Source organism: Hypanus sabinus, chromosome 4 (genome assembly GCF_030144855.1).
Source record: "Hypanus sabinus isolate sHypSab1 chromosome 4, sHypSab1.hap1, whole genome shotgun sequence".
Lineage (NCBI taxonomy): Eukaryota > Metazoa > Chordata > Chondrichthyes > Myliobatiformes > Dasyatidae > Hypanus > Hypanus sabinus.
Genome location: NC_082709.1, coordinates 170816795 through 170832335, shown reverse-complemented (window position 1 = coordinate 170832335; position 15541 = coordinate 170816795). Strand labels below are relative to the sequence as shown.

At 40.1% G+C, this 15541-nt stretch overlaps 1 protein-coding gene across 8 annotated transcripts in view; it reads right to left on the bottom strand.

Moving 5' to 3' along the window:
• The window catches only part of ttc3 (tetratricopeptide repeat domain 3), a 128248-nt gene that overhangs the window by 30911 nt on the left and 81796 nt on the right, over nucleotides 1–15541 (bottom strand). For all 8 annotated transcript variants that reach the window (XR_009511874.1, XR_009511873.1, XM_059968780.1 and 5 more), the window contains exons 31-35: nucleotides 11811–11879; nucleotides 10612–10761; nucleotides 5270–5409; nucleotides 1450–1518; nucleotides 1225–1321 (exon numbers count right to left, since the gene is read on the bottom strand). Coding sequence is in view for 6 of the 8 variants with exons in the window: in XM_059968780.1 (XP_059824763.1) it covers nucleotides 1225–1321; nucleotides 1450–1518; nucleotides 5270–5409; nucleotides 10612–10761; nucleotides 11811–11879 (525 nt within the window). In the remaining 2 variants the exon portion in view is untranslated. The remainder of the gene's footprint in view (nucleotides 1–1224; nucleotides 1322–1449; nucleotides 1519–5269; nucleotides 5410–10611; nucleotides 10762–11810; nucleotides 11880–15541) is intronic.

The window sequence follows — 15541 nt, the reverse complement described above, 5'->3', positions numbered from 1 at the left end:
AGCCACCCAATTAAACCCATGTGACCAATTAACTTACTAACCCATACATTCTTGTCTACTGTGGGTGAAAGATGATGTGAACATTAGATTTAAATCCATTAGGCCCAGAAGCAGCAGGTATTTAACTGAAGTACTTCTCTGCTATCTTCTGACCTGCCTCCCTCTGTGTTAATAAGCTGCCGGCATCCACAGAACAGACTGCATATTAACAATCATCTTTTGCAATTCCCACCTGCTCTTTAACAGGATCCCACCAACAACTTCTCCCCACACCTTTCAGCAAATGATGTGTCTGCGCCTTTGCGACAGCCTGAGCCACTCTACTGTTCCCACCAACAACTCCCCATCTTACATGCACTTTACATGCAACCACAGGAGGTGTAATACCTGTTTTTTTACTTCTTCCTCTCTCAAAGGATCCAAGCTATCACTTCAGGTGAAGTAGCAATTCACTTGCACTTCTTGTAATCTACTGTACAGCATTCAACATTCACAATATGGTCTCTTCCACATAGGAGAAACCAAATGCAGATTGGAAGACTGTTTTGTAGAGCATCTTCGTTCAGTCTGCAAAGATGACCTTATACTTCTGTTGCTTTCACTTTAATTCTCCATCTTACACTCACTCTGATCTGTCTTGTGACCCTCTGCATTGATAATAACAAGGCTTGAATAGCAGATTCTGTTCTACATTAAGTCATTCATCTGTGATACTAGTTCAGTTTTTCCCTCTTCATTAGAACAGACTGACCTGTAAAAATATCTCACAGTTCTTCTCATGCACAATTCCTTGATTGTATTATCACCTTCTCTCTCTGACTGTCCCAATTAACTAAAAGAGATCACAATTTATCCTCATTACAACAATGGCCTCAGGTAGTCCCTTTATTCTATAGATCTCTTCTTCTGGTCTTCTTTGCAATTTAAAATCAATTCGTTTTTCTCTCTTACTTGTGATGAAGGATCTTTAACCAAAAATGCTAGCTTTCTTCCTCATTACAGAGATGCTGCCTGGCCTTCTGATTATTTCTATCATTTCCTGTTTTTATTTCAAACTTCCAGCATCTGCAGTCTTTTTCTTATTTTCATACAATGAGTAGATATCATTTTAGTGTTATGCTAGTATGTTTCCAAGCCTGTGGTACTGTTTTAAAATACCAGCTTCAGAAGAGAAAATTAGAAAAGGTGATGAAAATGAAAGTTTAAACAAATCCACATCTTTACCTCTGCTTCACTGGCTCTCTGCCGGGTTTCATGGTACGTATCAACACTCTTCTGAATGGCTTCTTCTACTTTTCTCTTTTCTATTGATGACTGATCACTAAGATATGAGCAAATGTCCTTTAGGTTACACAATAACATTTACCATTTTCAATTAATTAATATATTTAAAAAATACCGCAAAATAAAACTTGTTGAAAAGCTCAACTCAAATTGGAAAGCTCTTACCTTATTTCCTCAAATTCCTTCAAGCATTTTTCATAAAGCTGGTCTTTCTCCTGTATATTTTGAGTGTACCTTCAACAACCAAAAAGTCATCACTACAGCTTAGACATTGGATCTATTAGTATTTCTCGCACACAATTCATGCATAACAGTGATTTAACTAAGGTTACGTCTGTCTAGTAGTTGTTTTCATGTGAAATCAGGAAAATCAGGTTATTGACTGAGGCTACGTCGACATTAGATCAGATAAATCTGATAACTGAGGCTTTTTCTCTGTTTTGACTGAAACGGCGTTTTCCTCCTCCGAAAATGGAGCTTTTCTAAAATGCCCTCCAGAATGTGTAAATCTGAAAATGCCGACTGGGCAGAGTAGTGTGGATGGAGATTTCTAAAAACACTGTCATGACGTGCCGGAACAGATGGTGGCGGCAGCGCAGCATTTCATTGTTTTCTTGAACGCAACCCCCATGCTATCTAAAAATTTCAGAACAGATGGCAATGAGACTGAAGCCAGAAGAGTTAGAAATGTACTCACCAAATACTTTGACCCATAACTTACTGAATAAATACGTATACCTCATTTTGCCGTTCTCTGTCCTTGCTCGTATGAAGGTGGTTTACCTACTTATGTAAGTATTTCTCTGACAATAGATGTGTAACAGCCTAATGTAACATTGTATGGAAATACAATATAACACTGATGCAGACATGTTTTATACATTTAACAAGGTGCTTCATTAATGCAACAGAGTTGGTCAGTTTTTCAATGTTCGTCGCCAGCTGGATCATACTGTCCGTGAACTCCCTGTTGGTTGCCTCCATGTGCTCTAGTATTTGTTTTTTTTTTAACTTTTAAGTCCTCCTGTGCGAGAGCCAACAGCTGTCTGTCATTTGGCAATTTAAGTTTTTCTAGTCTGTAACTGCACAAATGAGCGCTTTCACAACGAGATTCGACACCAAACATGTTGCTTGTTTTCTGTAGATGTGTCGAGCATGCCCAGTAAGAGATTTGCCCAATTATCCATTTTAATGTGGACAGAGGTATTTTCAAAAACGCTTGGTGTGGATGCCTATCATTTTTATGTGAAACCAGTGTTTTCAAAATTATCTGGTTTAGTGTGGATGTAGCCTCGGCCAATTCCTCACAGTATTCACCAGCAGGTTTCTCCAGCATCAGCTGCATACACAAGGGGGTCGTTATCACCACCTACTTCCTTAGCAACATAAATTAGAGATTTTGGCAACAATCTGCAACCTTACTGAATGCTCACAAATAAAACAGGGTAACAGTTAAGAGATACTGATCTTTTACAGCTTCAGCCATCTTGAATTTTAATGTTTCGAATTACTGGAACATTGACCACAGGCTGATCTCTCACTAACGCCTTTGCATATTGTACAAAGCAATACTACCTCCACATAATCTCCATCTCACTATTACTCACACTGTAGTTGTAAAGGGCCACTTAGAATAGGACGATTAGGGCAGATAGTGTGGGGCTGTGCCCAGACACACAGGTCACTATGTATCCCTCACCTCCATGGCAACCTCTTATGCAGCTGGTCTGTGGCTATCATGGATAGAGATTCTTTTAGGGTTAGACACTTTTCCCAGTGATCAGCATGACACAGTCTGGTCTTTGGGAGATCTCTCGTGCAGATCCCACTGGAAATGTACCAATCACATTTTAGCACAATTTAGTGTGCAAATCGAAATACAGTGTTATTGATGTATTTTTAACAAACTTTAATTTTTTCTTTACAGGTAACTGGGCACTAGCATTCCATACAGAACTAATTTACACACCAGAAAGCATGACACAACACATGCATGCATTTACAAGCTATACCACAGTATGAAAAAAATAGGGCCAGGCTAAGTTTTCCTACTCTGTAGTTGCTAGGTCTTGAAATGAACCACTTCTCGGTAACTGACTCAGCCGAGTTACTGGAGTTTGGGCAACAATCCCAGAAATCTGTTAAGTTCTCATTGTATAGGTCCAAAACTAGGAAATGGATTTGTTGCCTTCATACAATGAACAATAAAAATAGAAAAAAAGAAATTCAACAGTCCTTTAAGACACAATTACAATAATTTACAATATCCATTTGAGATGTGTAGATTTATCGCAGCCAGCACAGTTATTTCTCAATATACAAGTCACTTTATTTCACAGATACTAATTCTACCCGAATGTTAAATTGCCCCTTTGAAATACTAGGTTCAGTATGTAGTACTTCTACAAATCAAACAGTAGAAGTAATGTTACTAATTCACCTGACATACTGAATACGTTACATTTTCTGCTTAAGATCTTCCATACATGCTTTAATAGTTAGCGAAGATATTATTGTAATTCCTCTTGATGTTATAAGCACTTTTAGCAACAACTATATGTGGCCATATTCTGTCCTAACTGCACCAAATGATACCAACAGAATGGACCTTGACTATGGTGAAATGACAACAACCTTCCCTTAAAGCCAGTAAACCAAAAGGGCTTGCTGGCAACTTCAGGAGGGTGCCGATGTCATTGCTCCTCTTTATATCAATGCTGCTGAGATTGAAAGCTTCAAGTTCCTAGGAGTGAACACAACCAACAGCCTGTTCTGGTCCAACCTCAAAATGCTATCACCAAGAAAGCTCACCAAAGTCACTATTTCCTAAGAAGGTTAGAAAAGTTTGACATGTCCACTTTGGCTCTTACAATTTATAGTGATGCATCCTATCTGGATGCATCATGGCTTGGTATGGTATGTGACAGGAAGAAATTAGACACAGCTCAACACATCACAGAAACCAGCACAGTTTCTGTACTTCTCAAAGCCTCAGTAAAGCAGCAGCATAATCAAAAGACACAAAAGTCTAAAAGCACATACCACCAGGTTCAAAGACAACTTCTACCCCACTATTAGAAAACCATTCAATGGTTCCCTGATACAACAAGATGGATTCTTGCCTCACAATCTATCTTGTTATGATCTTGCATAGTATTTTCTCTGCAGCTGTTGCAATTGATTGTTTTATGTTATTGTTTTACCTTGTTCTACTTCCATGTACTTTGTAATGAATTGATTTGTATGAACAGTATGCTAGACAAGCTTTTTACTGTATCTCGGAACATGTGAGAATAATAAATCAATAATAACCAACTCAATTGACTAACTTGACCTAATAGGTCTATCCCTGACCACTTAAAAGATCAACAGTATATATTGTTTCTTTTCACTGGAATAAGATCTAATTGTCTCTTGAAGGCAAAAATGATAATCATTCTTTAGATATGTTCTTCAAATTGTTGCTATTTAGAAACATAGAGACATAGAAAACCAACAGCACATTACAGGCCCTTCAGCCTACAATGTTGTGCTGACCATGTAACCTAATCTAGAAGTTGCCCAGAATGTCCCTACTGCATAGCCTTCTATTTTCTGCCCAGTTTCAATTATTTTGATTTTATAACATCAGTGCTGATGTTCAACCACCTCACTGCACTACAATATAACTTCAGCTTCAGAGATTATTGTCAAATTTGGAACCCACACATGGCATGTCAGTGAAATTCACTTTCACCTGAATTGATTGCCTACTTCCTCTCTTACAATTTGCAGGCTGGTGACTGTCAGAGGACTTTGCCGATCCAACTACTTTTTGACTAGAAACTAATGCAAGCGCTGTTGTACTAGACAGACAGGCAGGCCCAATGTTAAACCCTTAACCCCTCATTCACACAGATAAATCACATGGATTCTGAGTACTTTAGGACTTTAGGTCAGAAACATGCATGCGACTCAGGTAAATCCTGATTCTAATTTTACTTACATTTGATTCAGCTCAGCAAGAGATTTCACTTCTGATCTGAGTTTTTTTAAGGTTTCATTATTTTCTCGCTTCTCCTGCTGACTCTTCTTAATTTCAGTCTCCAAGACATGTCGAACTGAGTCAAGCTCAGATTTTAATAGCTGCACAGACAGGATGTACAATTTACTGAAGTTCCAAGATGCTACCATTTCAGCATGCATGACAGATGAAGGAGAAATTAATTTTGTTCGCAGATTAACAGTATTTTCACAGCCATGTTCATGTTATTGCATGCATAGATGGATTTTTAGAGTTCAAGTGATAAAACACTAGACACTAGATACTATAGCACAGTACAGGCTCTTCGGCTCAAGATGTTATGCCGAACCGTATATTCCTTAAAAAAGTATTAAATCCACACTACCCCATAACCCTCTATTTTTCTTCATCCATGTGCCTGTCCGAGAGGCTCTTAAATACTCCTAATGTTTTAGCCTCCACCAACAACCCTGGCAAGTCATTTCAGACACCCACAACCCTCTGTGTAAAAAACTTACCCGGTGTCTCCCCTAAACTTCCCTCCCTTAACTTTGTAAGTATGCCCTCTGCTGTTTGCTATTCGTGCCCTGGGAAACAGGTACTGGCTACCTACCCTATCTATGTTTCTCATAATCTTGTAGACCTCTATCAAATTCCCTCTCATCCTTCTATGCTCCAAAGAGAAAAGTCCCAGCTCTGCTAACCTTGCCTCATAAGACTTGTTTTCCAATCCAGGCAACATCCTGGTAAATCTCCTCTGCATCCTCTCCATAGCTTCCACATCCTTCCTATAATGAGGTGACCAGAACTGAACACAATCCTCTAAAGTGTGGTCTCACCAGAGATTTGTAGAGTTACAACATGATCTCTCTACTCTTGAACTCAATCCCCCATTAGTGAAGCCTAGCATCCTGCAGGCCTTCTTAACTATCCTATCAACCTGTGCAATGACCATGAGGGATGTATGGATTTGAACCCCAAGGTCTCTCTGTTCATCTACTCTCTTAAGTAACCGACCATTGACCCTGTACAGCCTTCTGGTTTGTCCTTCCAAAATGCATCACCTCACACTTATCCGGATTGAACTCCATCTGCCTCTTTTCTGCCCAACTCTGCATCCTGTCTATATCCTCTTGTAACCTTTGACAACCTACAGCTCCATCCACAACTCCTCCAATGTTTGTGTCATCCACAAACTTACTCACCCATCCTCTGCCTCTTCATCCAGGTCATTTATAAAAATCACAAAGAGCAGGGGTCCCAGGACAGATCCTGGCGGCACTCCACTAGTCACTGACCTCCAGGCAGAATATTTTCCTTCCACTACGACCCTCTGCTTTCTTCCTGTAAGCCAAATTTTTATCCAAACAGCCAAGGTTCCCCTGATCCCATGCCTCCTGACTTTCTGAATGAGTCTCTTGTGGGGACCTTGTCAAATACCTTGCTAAAATCCATGTAGACCACATCTACTGCCCTACCCTCATCAATTTCTTTTGTTACCTCTTCAAAAAACTCAATTAGGCTCATGAGGCATGACCTTCCCTTGACAAAGCCTTGTTGACTATCCTTGAGTAGATTGTACTTCTCCAAGTGCTTGTAGATCCTATCCTTAAGAATCCTTTCCAATAGTTTGCAGACTACTGACGTAAGACTCACCGGTCTATAGTTCCCAGGATTCTCCCTATTACGTTTTTTAAACAAGGGAACTACATTTGCCATTCTCCGATCCTCCGGCACCTCTCCTGCAGCCAAAGAAGGTTCAAAGATCATAGCTACTGCTCCAGCGATCTCTGCTCTCACTCCCCACAGCAACCTGAGGTATATCACATCTGGCCCAGGGGATTTACCAATCTTGAAGTTTTTAAGAAGATCCAACACTTCTTCTTCCTTAATCTCCACATTGTCTAGCACACAGGCCTTTCTATTTTGACCTCACTATGATCAAGGTCCTTTTCACTTGTGAATACTGAAGCAAAGTATTCATTTTGGACCTCATTTTGTCAGCCACAGTTCCCCTTTCCCCACCATGTTTTCCTTGTCTCAGTGGGACAACCCTATCCTGAACCCAGTACAAGTGGTCCCCAAACTTCCTCCACATTACTTCTGTGCTTTCACCCTTGAACATCTATTTCCAATTTATTCTTGTTAGTTCCTGCCTCATCCCTTCATAGTTAGCCCTTCCCCAGTTAAGCACTTTCCCATTTTGTCTGTTTTTATCCTTTTCCATAGCTATGCTGAAGCTAAGGGAGTTGTGGTCACTCTCACCAAAATGCTCCCCCACCAAGAGGTCTGCCACATGACCAGGTTCATTACCCAGAACTAGATCCAGTATGGCCTCTCCTCTCGTCGGCTGGTCCACATACTGTGTCAGGAATCCTTCTTGAACACACCTGACAAATTCAGCCCCATCTATCCCCCTTGCACTCAGGAGGTGCCAGTCAATATGAGGGAAGTTGAAATCACCCATAACTACAACCCTGTATTTCCTGCACCATTCTAAAATCTGCCTGCATATCGGCTCCTCAGTGTCCCGAGGGCTATCTGGGGGCCTAAAGACTACTCCCAGCACAGTGATTGATCCCTTCCTATTTCTGACTTCCACCCACACCGACTCAGTGGACACTCCCTCTGCAGCATCCTCCCTTTCTACAGCCGTGATACTATCCCTGACCAGTAATGCTACTCCCCCCTCTTTTCTACCTCCCATCCTATTCCTTTCAGAACACCTAAGCCCCGGTACCTGCATCAGCCAATCCTGCCCTTCCTCCAGCCAAGTTTCAGTAACGGCCACAACATCGTAGTTCCATGTACTGATCCATGCTCTAAGTTCATCCCCTTTATTCCCAATACTCCTAACATTGAAATAGACACATTTCAACCCCTCTAACTGGCTATATTTATGTTTTGTCCCCTGCCAACTCAGAATACATAGCATCATGCCCTTGACCTTCTACCCTAATCTCTGCACTCACATTCTGATTCCCACCCCACTGCCAAACTAGTATAATCCCTCCCCAACAGCTCTAGCAAACCTGCCTGCCAGGATATTGGTCCCTTTCCAGTTCAGGTGCAGCCCATCCTTTTTGTACAGGTCAGACCTTCCCCAGAAGGTATCCCAATGATCAAGAAATCTGAACCCCTGCCCCCTGCACCAACTCTTCAGCCACACATTCATCTGTCATAACTTCCTGTTCCTACCCTCTCTGTCTTGTGGCACAGGCAGCAATCCTGAGATTACCACCCTTGAGGTTCTGCTTTTTAACTTTCCTAACTCCCTCTATTCCTTCTCCAGGACCTCATCCCTACTCCTATCTATGTCATTGGTCCCCACGTGGACCACAACATCTAGCTGCTCACCCTCTCTCCTGAGAATACCGAGAACTTGATCCAAGATATCACGGACCCTGGCAACAGACCATCCGGGATTCTCCATCTCCCACAGAACCTCTTATCTGTCCCCCTAACTATCAAATCCCCTATTACTACTGCTCTCCTCTTTTCCCTCCTTTCTTTCTGAGCTGAGGGTCCAGTCTCAGTGCCAGAGATGTGACCACTACAACTTGTCCCTGGTAGTGACAACAACTGACACAAATTCAGGAAATGTTTAAATTTCTCAGCAGATTGGCACTGCCTATACAAAAACATTTATAGCTTGAACAGGCGAAAAGCTTCAGGTTTGAAAAAACAAGGGAAAGATAGAATCAAAAGGAAGGTCTGTTGAAGGATGGAAGACAGAATAAGAATAAGAATAAATGAGTACAGAAAGGCAAAATAGGATGGTAATGGGACAATTCGAGAAACAAAAGGCCTTGTCTGCAGATTACGTGAAAGAGCTCTGCTGACTGCAAGCATAACTGAGCTGCCAACATTTTAACTTAATTCACTCAAATAACCTCACCATCCTCTGTTCAATAAAGCACAAGTGAATCTCACCATAGATTAAAGGAACCAGTAACTAGATATTCTTACAGGCCAGCCTGAATTTCTTAATCCAGGGGTGGCCAACCTGTGAAATTCTTTTCTGTACAAGTTAATGGGGAACAAGACAGGCAGGAGATTGAGTTAAACTTTGTTTCTGCAACAGCTCAGGAATTTGGTGGTGCCAGATTTGGCAGATTTTCGGGTCTACTGTATGTAATTCCAAATCATACACAAACCCACTTCTAATTTACATTTCTTAAAAATTTAAGTGTTACAGCATGGTATAATAAACTTTTCAGGTGAATTTCAAGGGAGCATTGGACACAGGGTCCCCAGAGAGCCCGAGGGAGTGCAGAGCAGGCAGTACAGTAGCTTAGCAGTTAGTGAAATGCTATTACAGCACCAGCATTCCAGGTTCAATTCCGCCCCCGTCTGTAGGGAGTTTGTATATTTTCCCCGTTCTGCAAGGGTTGCCTTCCACATTCCAAAGATGTAAGGGTTAACAGGTTAATTGGTCACATAGGTGTAATCGGGCAATGCAGGCTCATTGGGCTTGAAGAGCCCATTGCTGTGATGTATCTCTTAATCAGGGGTTCCCACCGTGGGGTCCACGGACCCTCTGCTTAATGGTATTGGTCCATGGCATAAAAAGGTTAGGTTCCCCTGTCCTAAATAAATAAAACAGAACCCTAGTGTATCTAAGGTAGCATGGGAATCAGTACTGGCTCAAGCAGATTTCTGAACAACAAGATACTGGACTATCAGAGTTTTACAAGAGACATAATACTTCGTGCCAAATGGTTTAAGGGATATGGGGAGAAAATGGGGACAGAGTATTGGGTTTATGTTTAACCATAATCAAATTGAACTATGGAGCAGGCCTGAAGGATTAAATGGCTTATTCCTATTCCTATTTCTTTTTAATGTTTCCTCTTTCTTCAACATTGCATGTTATGACTTATTATGGCCTTTGACTAAAAATATTAAATGTTTCTCTATCTGCAGACGTGTTCCATATTCCTGCTGAATATTTCCAGCATTTTTTGTTTTTATTTCAAATTCCTGGTTGCTGGAATTTTCTTCTTTTGTATTAAAAGCAAATCGACTTTTCATATTAAATTTTTCAACTGATGGTTTACATTGATTTCAATGCAATTCACTATCTATTTACACCACCCTATAGTCATAATCTATCTGACAAGGATGACCCCAAATATGGGGGTGAAACAATCTTTGAGAAGCTCAGCATACAGCAATATTTCAGATCTCAATTTTAAATTGACAGACTTCCCTCTTTTTTTGAATGAATAAATAAGATGCATGGAAAGAAAAGGTACATTTGTTTAGAACACAAAACTGAGATAACTGCAAATAGGAAGGTATAAACACAGAATAACGTGTACCTGATTTTTTTGTATGAATTCAGACATCTTTTCCTCAAGAGTAGTAATTTCATTCTTGCTACGATTTGCAAGCTGATTATATTTTTCTTCTGCTTCTTGTAGCTTTTGCTGGAGAACATTATGTTCTTTCTCAATCCTCAAAATATCACCCTATTGATGATACAAAGATGCAAATTATTAGATTTGATTTAAATTTATAAGATCTTATAGCATTGGATCTTGTTCCGTATCATTAATACCTCATTTGGTTTGGTACTGTGATGATTATATTGCATTAGCTCAGTTGCAGCACTTCATAAAACCCCAAGACATAGGAGCAGAATTAGGCCATTCCATCCATTAAGTCTTCTCCACATTCAATCTCGGCTGATTTATTATCCCTTCCAACCCCAGTTTCCTGCCTTCTCCCCATAATATTTGAAGCCATTACTAATCAACCACTGCTTCAACTATACCCAATAACTTGGCCTCCACAGGCATCTGTGGCAATGAATTCCAAATATTCACCACCATCTGGCTAAATTCCACCTCATCTATGTTCCAAAGTTACATTCCTCCATTCTGAGGCTGTGTCCTCTGCTCCTAGAGTTCCCCACTATAGGAAACATCCACTTTATCTAGGCCTTTTAATATTCAATAGGTTTCAATGAGAACCTCCCCCATTCTAAACTCTAGTCAGTACTTGCCAAAAACCATCAAACACTCCTCACACGTTTACCCTTTCATTCTCTGAATCATTCCTGTGAACTTCCTCTGGACCCGAATACCAGGAGATGTTTTCTTAGATAAGGGGTCCAAAACTGTTCCCAATACTCTACGTGCAGTCTGACCAATGCCTTATAAAGCCTCAGCAATACATTCTTCAGTATTGTAGACGGTAGGTCAAGCCTCACTTCTGAAACCTGAGTACATAATCCCGAATTGTATGCTGAACTAAGTGAAAACAAGAACTTTGGAGGTGTCATTCTTAATTTGGGATATTAAATAAAGATGGAGCTAAAATTACAATTTGGAGATTAGAGGACTTCTCTCAGATTCTATTCTTCATAACCAACATCAAAACAAAGATAGTCTTGTTTGGACATTTATAACATTAGTGTTCAATAAATTCAAGCTGGACACCCTGATCAAGAAGAATTCACTGCTTGCAAGATTTGCTTTGGGAGATGTAAATGCAAGTGTTTACATTCCCCATTTACCTGTTGATTTTCAAATGGCTGAAAAGGATCAGTATTGATATTGGTATTACATAAAGATTCCCGATGAACCTGCAATTAATCAAAAAAAATACTTGGTAAGTGATTTGGAGAAAAATCTCTTTGGTAAAGCTTTCTTTCTGAACACTGCCCACTAAAAATGGCCAAGTTCCCTTCCAAGGCTCCAAAAATGCTTAAGTCCCTTACCTTCTCCAATCCTCACTTGATTTACAGGATTGTAATAGACAAATATAGCATCATTGAAATCATATTTCTAAAGTTAATGCATCACTAATCCTGTTCTACCGAATCTTCCCCACCTGACTTGTCGCCTTGTTTTGATAATAATTAAAAGTAGTCGCCCCAAACATGAGATGAGAGGCTCTTGATTTATTACTAGTTGGCTGGGAAGGTATTCTATTGAAATTCAAAGCTTTCATTCTTTGCTCATCATTAGCATTTGGAGCCAATCTTCGTCCCACAATATCAGAAGTATTCAAATGTTTTTTGGGGCAAGGTGTCCAAATTGCATGGAATTTTATTAAGGTATTAATCTTGTTTGATGTTCTATTAGGACTTTCTGATAGATGTCCTGATCAGTTGAACAGGTTTGTATCCTACAATCCTGCCCATCTTCCTTCAGATATTTTAATTGTTTTACCAAATGTCATGATATTGTGACATCATCACCCAAAACTGAATTTACATTCTGCTGAATTCAGTTTAATTCTTCATCTATAAGATAAATCAATAAAGAAAATCACACTTTAGTCTACAGTGATAACGATATTAACTACTTCTATTTCCACGAACATTTACAGGCAGCGAATGCTAGCTCCCAAATATTTGCTGGATAGAAACTTTTCTCACATTGTCCCTCTACTGCAGGGGTTCCCAACCTGGGATGCCTGCACCCCCAGGGGGTGCAAGATTGAATTTCAGAGGGTGTGACAAAGAGTGGCTTGTGTCCTTGAGTGACGAGTCACGAGTCATCACTCAGCCAGCTGCCAGTGAGCCTTGAGAAGTGGTAGTAACATTTGTCCCAAGCACACTCCAGTCTCCTGCTGCCCAAGTCAAGAGACATAAATTCACTCCAGTGTCCCACTGCCCGAGTTAGCGCTGAGCAGTCTCATCAGTGTTACTTGGGAAGTTACACCTCAGAGTTGAGGAGTCTCATCAATGTTAGCTAGAAGGTTACACCTCAGAGTTAAAAATCATCTCATAATGCCAAAATCCTTATACATCCCAAATCAACCATCGAGTAACAACTTTGCGTTGAAACCAAACCCGCAGATAGTAGGTAAATTATTCAATTATAACATTTAAAAAAGCTGCATTTTGATAAAAGCAGCTGAAGTCATTCATTCGTATTTGTCTAAATGCATTAAAGAAGTTTTTGAATTTCAAACTCTTGGAAATCTGCAGATGCTGTAAATTCAAACAACAACACTCACAAAATGCTGCTGTGTTCCACCAGCATTTTGTGTGTGTTGTTGTTTGAATTTCAAAGGTTTTTTTTTCTTGAATCGTTGATAATTTTGAATTGTGTTAGTTGAGGAGGTATCATTGTTAACACTAAGGACTTTGAATCGTGTGATGGGAGTTTATTTTTCTCTTTATCCTTAACCCTTCATTATGTCAAAAAGAAGGAAATGGAATGATGACTATGTGTGCTTTGGTTTCACTTGCACAACAGGAAATGGTGGCTTGCAAAAACTCCAGTGCGTTCTTTGTAGCCTTGTGTTTTCCAACTCAAATTTGAAGCCATCTGAGCTTCAAGAGCACTTCAAGAACAAGCATGGCAGAGCTGATGTTGAAGGACATGATGTTGGGTCACTGAAAATCAAGAGAGCTCGTTTTGATTCACAAGGAACTCTTCCAAAATTAGGGTTTGTTTCTGTTGAAAAAACCACTACTTCTTGCTTCATACCAAGTGGCATATAAAGTGGCCAAATCCAAGAAGTCCCATACAATTGCAGAAGATCTCATCAAGCCAAGTACACTGGAAATGACAACAATTATCCTAGGCAAAGAAGCAAGAAAAAAATTTTGAACAGGTGCTCCTATCAAATAATGTCATTCACAACCGAATCAGTGATTTGAGTGAAGGTATTTTGGACCAAGTCATCTCAGATGTCAGAGCTAGTCCTCTTAAAATCTGTATTCAGTTGGATGAGTCAACTGATGTCTCCAGTTGTAGTCAACTCATCACATTAGTGAGGTATGTCAATGATGGTGCTGTGAAAGAAGATTTCCTGTTTTGTAAAGATCTGGAAACAAACACAACTGCAAAGGATGTGATGCAGCTAGTGAAAGACTTCTTTGCCAAACATGATTTAAATATCAAAGTCATTGGTTCTGTGTGCACTGATGGGGCACCTGCAATGCTTGTTAATAAATCTGGCTTTTCTGTATTGATGAAAAAGGAGATTCCAAACTTGCAAGTTACCCATTGTTTTCTTCATCAGCATGCTTTGGCATCAAAAACATTGCCTCCAAATTTGAAGGAAGTCCTTGATACTTGTGTGAAGATCATCAACTGGATCAGGGGGCGTGCTTTGAACCATCGCATCTTCAAATCATTTTGAGAGGATCTGGGAAGTGAGCATTCAGTTTTGCTTTACACACAGAAGTCCATTGATTGTCACGAGGACAAGCTTTAACCCGCTTCTTTGAACTGTGGGAAGAAATCAAAGTTTTTCTGGAGAAGCGTGAATGTGATCTGGTTGGGGCAATGGAATCACAGGAATTCGCCCAAATGCTGGCTTACTTAGCTGACATTTTCACTCATTGGAATGACCCAAGTGTTTCTCTTCAAGGAAAAGGGATAAATATATTGAAGGCTTGTGAAAAGTTGAATGCCTTCAAAGAAAAGTTATGTCTTTGGTGTCGAAGGATGGAAAGAGGTAGTCTCTCAAATTTTCCTTCACTAGAAGAGATGGTTGATGATGCTGGATCCATAACTCCTACTGTGCGTGAAGAAATTGCGGCTCATTTGGAAATACTGTCAGAATCGTTTGATGGATATTTTGCTGCTGGAGACCTGAAGATTTCAGAACAATGGATTATGAATCCATGTTCCTACAATTTGGAGAAAATGTCAGATAATGAAGAGCTAAAGGAAGATCTTATTGATTTGCGGACAAATCAAGTTCTTGAAATGCAATTTGAAAGCAAGACTTTGGAGGAGTTTTGGTGTGCAGCACTGGATATGTTCCCAAGACTTGTTGGAAAAGCACTTCGTGTCCTCATTCCATTTGCAACAACATACTTGTGCGAATCTGGATTCAGTTCTCTTTTGTCAATCAAGAGAAAATCTAGGAATCGCCTGAATCCACAGGCAGGCTTGCGGATTGCAGTCAGCAAGAAAGTTCCACGCTTTGACAAAATCATGAATGAGAAGCAGGAGAAAAGAAGTCATTGAATTTTATGTTCACAATTGGGATTGATTTTACTGTTTACAATTTTTTCTGAATAAATTAGAATCTAATTGCTCAATTTATATTTGCATTTTATGCACTGAGTTAAAAAGCTTTTAAGTTCAATTTGTTCACCTGCAGTATTACATATGGTTCAAAAATTAGAAATTGGACGACTTCATCTTGTTACGCCTGTGCCCCCCCCCCCCCCCACTTTTTGAGAATCGCAAGATTGCTATTAATTCAGGTCAGGAGACCCAGGAAATGAGAGAGAGACATTTGGAATGTCCTGGCCCTCAGCGACACAAAGCCACG